The 7,134-nt window shown below is 37.6% G+C and overlaps 1 protein-coding gene and 1 pseudogene across 1 annotated transcript; one reads left to right on the top strand and one right to left on the bottom strand.

The window, feature by feature from the left end:
* LOC116010956 lies at nucleotides 1-1,791 on the bottom strand. The gene has a single exon (XM_031250448.1). It carries the CDS (start codon nucleotides 1,789-1,791, stop codon nucleotides 1-3), a length of 1,791 nt encoding a protein of 596 aa, XP_031106308.1.
* Nucleotides 1,792-6,199: 4,408 nt separating this feature from the next.
* LOC116010955 lies at nucleotides 6,200-6,808 on the top strand (annotated as a pseudogene).
* Nucleotides 6,809-7,134: the final 326 nt, after the last annotated feature.

Here is a 7,134-nt window from a genome sequence, read left to right as displayed (position 1 = left end):
TTATATTGCAGCGCATGCCAATGCTCCCTCACTAAGATCTATCACTGCACTCTTCTGCAGCTTCTTTTTATTACTCAAAATATCCTTCAAGAATTTCTTGTACGATGGTATTTGAGTAACAGCATCCACAAAAGGCATGGATATCTCCAACTTGTCAATCATCATTTTGAATTTGTTCTCCCTCTCGGTTTCTTTGGACTTCCACAACCTTTGTGGAAATGGCAATAAGTTGCAAGGAATCACTGAATCATCAATTTGCTTGCCCTTGTTCTTTTTACCTTGGCTAGTATCCTCCTTTGTCTGCACTTGTCCTTCAGGATCTCTTTTTTGTGGTAGAAGTTCTTTTTCTTTCCCTTCATTTTCAAGAGAAATGTTATCATCTGGAAAGGGTGGATCAGTCAAAGACTTCCCGCTTCTAGTTACAACAGCATTGACTTGATTCCTAGGATTTTCAGTGCTTGCTGGAAGTTTACCATTAAATGAAGGTTGGGTAGAAGCTTGGGCACCTCCTCCTTGTTGTTGAGCTCGAAGACCTTCAACTTCGGTTTGCAATTTACTCATTTGTGTCATAATCATGTTCATGAAGGTTTTCATATCCGGATCTTGAGATGATTGTGAAAACCCTTGCTGATTCTGAGTATTTGCTTGGCTCGTACCATGTCCTTGATTTCCTCTCCATTGCTGGTTGCCTTGATATCCACCTCTAAAGCCTTGGTTGCCTTGAAAACCAGGAGGTGGATTTCTCCCTTGAAAACCTTGATTGCTCCAAGAAGGATTGACTTGATTCCTCCATTGCGCTTGGCCTTGAGGTCTTTGGTATCCAATCATGTCAACTTGCTCTACAGTTGAATAAGAGTTGTGGCTGCCAGGTTCCAATAGTTGACAACTTTGAGAAGCATGAGCACCGCCACAAATAGCGCAACTGAGCACCATAGCCATAGTTGAAGATGGTGGTGGGCTTGGAGTTGTTGGTTGTACCATCGAGTAGGCTTGTGGTGTGGGTGGCATCTGGGATGAGGAAATGACTGACTGAGCATTCGCCTTCTTATTCAACACCATTTCTTTCAACATGTGTTGGATCGAATCCAGTTGGGCTTGCATGGCAACCTTCTCATCCACTTCAAACATACCTACTGCTTTCTCTTTCCTTGGTTGCTCGACTCTTTCATTGTACCAATACGCAGTGTTGGCTGTGATTCTTTCTATCAGCTGCTCTCCATGATCGGGCGTCATATCAAGAAACACTCCCCCCATAGAAGAAGTATCCAACACTGTCTTGTAGTTGTCCAGCAATCCTTCGTAAAAAGATGAAATGAAATCCCCAGGAGATAGGAGATTCCTAGGACACTGCCTCCTGAGATCCTTGAACCTCTTCCATGCCTCGTACAGATTTTCACTTCCGAATTGCTGGAAATTCTGGATTTGCTTCTTCAATTTTGCAGCCTTGGAGGGTGGATAGTATTCTTGCATGAAAGATTTGTACAGTTGGTCCCATGTGTTGAAATGATTTGGCCCGAAGGAATTGAGCCAACTCAGAGCTTGATCCCTCAACGAAAATGGGAACAATCGCAGCTTGATTGCATCCATAGACACCCCATTCATCTTGATAGTTTGGCATATTCTGTCGAAATGGGTGATATGCGCCTTAGGATCTTCCAACTTTGAACCTCCAAATTGATTTGCTTGCACCAAATTGATCATGGAAGTCTTGAGTTCAAAGTTATTGGCCTCGATTCCGGGATAGGCAATGCAATCTTCTTCTTCAAATTGGGGAGCCAGATGAGTAGCCATGGGTTGAAAATTTTGTGCTCTTTGGTAGAAGTAGGGTTGGGCTCTTTGAGGGAAATTCTGGTATGGGTCAAACATAGGGTTTGTGAAGAAATTTGGGTTCAAAAGATGAGGAAAATTTTTCATCCTGGCCCCTTGTAGTTGCGGTGGAAATTGAAAACCTAATCCTCCTCCTAAATAAGGATTTAGATTCGGATTTTCCATGGAGGTAGAGATTGGTATTCGTACCGGTGCCACTGGATCTTGAGAGGTATTGGGTTGAGCCTCCGTATGTGCTCCTTGACTCGGGCTTGCTCGGGAACTACCTCCTCTGGGAGACATTTGGCCTGGGTTGCTAGATTCACCGGTCTCCATGTTTATCTCCACTGGTTCAAATTCTTTCAACTGATTGGATGAGCCTTTCTTCAACTTCCTTAACTCTCTAGAGAGTTCTTGGTTTAAAGGACAAAGGTTTTGACCACCTTGTGATCTAGTTTGCATAAATCAAAAGGTATCCAAATTTAAACAAACTTAAGAAAACACTTAAACAATAAAAGCAAAACTTGATCTCCTTCAAAATTCATTCATTTTAATGCTAAGATTAGATAATTAATTATACAATACAACCAGATATGCCAATCCCCGGCAACGGCGCCAATTTTTGATCGTTGTCAAAAATAAGTATACGGGTTTTGATTTGTCGTTCCGCTGAGGATTGGCGTTTATGGCACGTAGTTGTGCAAGTATTTACTTTTAGAGATTTTTAACCCACTTACGAGAATCCAAGCACAATTGTAAGCATAAATTGATAAATTAACAAACTAAAAATAGGAAATAAATACAATAAGAAAAGATAGGATTTAAGCTAGGAATTATTATTATCAAGATGCTATATATTCTTATGGATTAGGAAGAAAAATAATCATGGATCAAGAGGGCATACACTATAAGAATTCAAGATCATTTCGTGTCTTGAATTAGAGCAATGGCATTTCCTAATTTCTTAGTACTCAACCCCGAACTCTTGAGGCTCCTCGGTATCAAGGACCCCCCCAATTCGTCTCCTACTCTCGTAGCGAGATATTTGGGTTGTACAAGAGGTGGCTCGAGTTTTTACACAACTTTCGTTGTAGCAAATACTCTCCAATTACTTGCCAATAAAAATAGCTAGTAATTACTAACAAGTTACAAACAAAGCCTCTTGAACAAGCTTATGATCCATAATTATAATTCTACCCTTATGAAATTAAAAGCAAGGTAGCATCAAGATAAATAATAAATTCCTACCTTAAATCCAAGTAAAAACTAATTACGTAATGAAAGCATAAATGATAAAGAAAATAAAGGAAGTAAGAACATAAAAATAAATAAGAGCATACGGAAAGGAAAGTAACAATACATAAGGAAATTAAAAGAATGAAATGTAAATTACGAAAGAGGGAAAGAAAGGAAAAGGAAATACAAAAGAAAGAAATGAACATTCTAATCTATTCTACATTATGCTATGCTTCTACTCCCCCTTCATTTGGGAGTGGAGAGGACCTTATATAGGCAGCAAAGTATCAGAAATTGGAGTATTATGTAAGCCATGATGTCATTGAGCAACAAGTAATGGAGCAGAATTGAATTATTCGCACTCAGGACGTCACATGGACCCAGCTTCAACTTCCAGGCTGTTTTTGACCCTTTTTGGATCAGAATTACAAATTTTGTATTTCTGGTAAAGTTGTAGCCCTGGAAGTCTTCTTTCCAACGGTATACAGATCATGTAATTTGAACATTCCTAGGCTGAGATATGATCAAAATACCAAGCAGTGGACAAACTGTGCGAAACTTCCAGCTTATTATTATTTTGTTCCACTTTTGCCTTGATTTGTCCTTGTGATCAAGACCATTGAATTGACTCCATTATTGGCTGATCTTGATTAATTGCTTGGTCATCCTACTTGAGCTGCTTCACGTGATCATCATTCCATTGTCTAATTTGCTTTCTTTCTCATTTTTCTTTTTGCCTCACTGCAATATCACTTCTTCTTGTCCCCATGCATTCATTATCACCACTACAATTGTTTAGGTGGCTAAATAATAAATCTAAAAACAACAGAATTAGCACTTCCTAAACAATAATTACATTCAATTGTAATCTCTTCATCAACTTTGATCAAATTGCAATTATTTATCTCAATGAAGAAATTTAATAATATTATGAACATAATATTAATATTTAGTGGTTGAAATGAGCTTAAATATGGGGTAAAAATATGATCAAATATGCACTTATCAGCGGTCTAGGTTTCCCGGGATAAAACATATTACGATTACTGCGTTTGAGCACACAAACTTGGAACCCGGCGAACTAAAACGTGGGATGAAGCACAAATAGCTTGAACGGAGGAAGAACAGAGTTTTGAGGGAGGAAACAAGTGTATTTCATGTGTGTTGCTGCTGTGTTTCTTGTTATGTACAAATCTGCTGCTCAACCTGGAAATATATAATGGAGGAAAAGATAAATAACATTTAACATGGCATTTAATTATAACTTGAGTGTAACTTCCGCCCACTAGCAAAATATCAGTAATCAAGAATTAAAACTCTGAAATAATTAATGAAATTAATTCTGTAATGCCAAGAGTCATTCTCATCAGGTCGTTGGGTGAGGTCACCCAGAGTTACCCGCTTCAAGGACATCGAGACATCAACCCACCTCTCGCAGATTTGTGGTTCTGAGATGGGAACCTTGTTTGAAATGCCTTTTCAGACTCATTTTGGGATTTGATTTGCATCTCCCAGCGCGCGAGGGAGAGCCTCTATGCTATACAATTCAATAAACCATAAAAGGGCTCTTGTATAAATAATGGGGCAAACCTACTTTCCCAACCAATGTATGTATGTATGTATGTATGTATACATACATACATACATACATACATATATATATGTACATATATATAACATATATATACATATATATACATATACATATACATATACATATATATACATATATATATATATATGTATATATGTACATATACATACATATACATATACATATGTACATATACATACATATACATATACATATGTACATATACATACATATACATATATATATACATACATACATACGTACATATATACATATATACATACATACATACATCCATATAGATATATACACACACACACACACACATATATATATATATGTATGTATGTATGTATTCATGTGAGGACTGTTATATTATAGAGGATTATGAGGGCTATTTGTGTACGTTAGATTATATATAGTATTGAATGGCTTGGGATTGATCATATTTTTGGTTGTGTTTTGGATGATGCATTGTAATTTTAGTTTGATTGGGGCATTCTGGTCTTTTGTGTGGTATTTTATTTATGTTAATATTCAATGTAGTGTGTTTTAAGGTAGGTTCGAGCCTTGTGGTCCAGTGGCATCAAACCCTTCCAGGTGGTGACTCTTGTGCTTCAATAGGTTGAGAAAGTAGTTATGAACAGATACTGCATTGTAATAGAGTCAGTAGTATTCAAAAAAAAAAAAGTAGGTTATTCGCACGGTAATTGTAGTGGTAGTTAATTTCTCTTCTGGTTAGCGTAGAAGTCAAACCACTCCGCACGACTTCACAGCTCCATCGTTTCGCTTGGTTTTGGGGAGGCATCGTGACGGTCCTTTCTCTGTGGTGGGTTTGTTTTTTGCGTTGTTGTTGTGTTCTTCTCCAGTTGGCAGCCGGTGTTGTTTTGGGTTGGTATACCGATGGGTGGTTCTTTTTGGGGACGGGGGAGCAGTGCATGTGTCCGGTGGTGTTATATTTGCAGGCGTAGGGTGTAACAATGGCGGATCTCAGTGGTTCCCGATGGCGATCTAGGCGTTCCGATGTAGAGGGTTTGCTGGCGAGTAGAGGTAGGTTTTTCCGACCTTTTTTTTTAATTGTGATTTGTTTTGGTATTGTTGTTGTATTTGGCATTATTGATGGGATTTTTCCGATGGGTTTTTGGTTGGTTCGATCGTCGTTGGTAGGAGGGATGAGAGTTTTCCGACAATGGGCGGTGGGGGTTTCTGGCGGTGGGTGTAGGCGAATGTAGCATTGTCTATTTTTTTTTATTTGCTTTGTTTTTTTTTTTCTATTCGTGCTGTATAATTTGTTTTTTTTTTCTTTCTTTTGGTTGGCTGGGGTGGGTGTTTGGTATAGGTATTTACTGTGTTTGTGTAATTTGCTAAGATTATGGTCAGTTGTATCATAAAGCAATTGTGTTTTTATCTATATTTACCTAATAACAGTAAGTATGTAGATAAATGCTTGTCTTGTTTGTTTCACCATTGTTTTTTTTTAAATTTTTTTTATATGTAGTAAGTATTTCATGTTTTTCCTGTTGGTAATAATGTGTGCCACATGTGACTTCGTTGTTGAAAAAATAGAAGGAACTGGCAGCTTGGGAAGCAGATTTGAAAAGGAGAGAAAGGGACATCAAGCACCGAGAAGATGTTGTTGCTGGAGCTAGTGTCCCTGTCAATGATAAGAACTGGATGGCCTCCTTTTTTGCCTATTAGTAACCATGATATAGTCAATGAAATACCAGTTGAATCTTAGAAAATGACTGTTTGTTTGATAAAGGGTGAAGGTGTCAAGATCTTTCTACTTGCTATAATATATGCATTAATGGGGTTCCCCTATCCTATGTTTTGTGGTACAGGTTCCTTTATAATGCAATGAGGACCAACAATGCACTCAAATTTGGTTGGTTTTTCCTATTCTACTTGCTCCACATTGGATTTTGCATATTTGTTGCTATAGTTTCTCCAATTGTCTTTCATGGAAAATCATTGACGGGCATCCTTGCTGCAATTGACGTCTTCTCTGACCACGTATTGGTTGGGATATTCTATCTGGTTGGATTTGGCTTGTTTTGCTTAGAAGCATTACTAAGCTTGTGGTTGCTTCAAAAAGTTTACATGTATTTCCGAGGGCATAATCACGGGTACGTAATCCAAGCTTTCGGTTCCTGTGTTTGTGTGGATATGTGAAGAAACAATATATCAAGGTGCTATTTGATGTATTTGAATGAGTCATACATACATTGACTTGTGTTGTTGACAATAGTTTATTTTGTATAAAATTTGTCAATGTTTTTTATGTTGACTAGTACAATAGTTCAACCCTTAGCTTCTTCCTTACTAATGCAATTTTGTTGCTAAAAAAAAATAGCTTCTTCCTTACTAATGCAATTTTGTTGCTAAAAAAAAACATTTTGAGTATAAGTTGTGTCACTATCGTACTGGCCAATAATGTATGGAGTTATTTTGTGCCCTGATTAGATATATTGTGTTCCATGCTTTCATTTATTGTGTGC

Source organism: Ipomoea triloba, chromosome 2 (genome assembly GCF_003576645.1).
Source record: "Ipomoea triloba cultivar NCNSP0323 chromosome 2, ASM357664v1".
NCBI classification, from domain to species: domain Eukaryota; kingdom Viridiplantae; phylum Streptophyta; class Magnoliopsida; order Solanales; family Convolvulaceae; genus Ipomoea; species Ipomoea triloba.
This window is presented reverse-complemented; position numbering and strand designations above follow the sequence as displayed.

Bases quoted from the DNA above. Each gene is read 5' to 3' on its own strand.
- LOC116010956 (XM_031250448.1), bottom strand. From the start codon at position 1,791: ATGGCTACTCATCTGGCTCCCCAATTTGAAGAAGAAGATTGCATTGCC.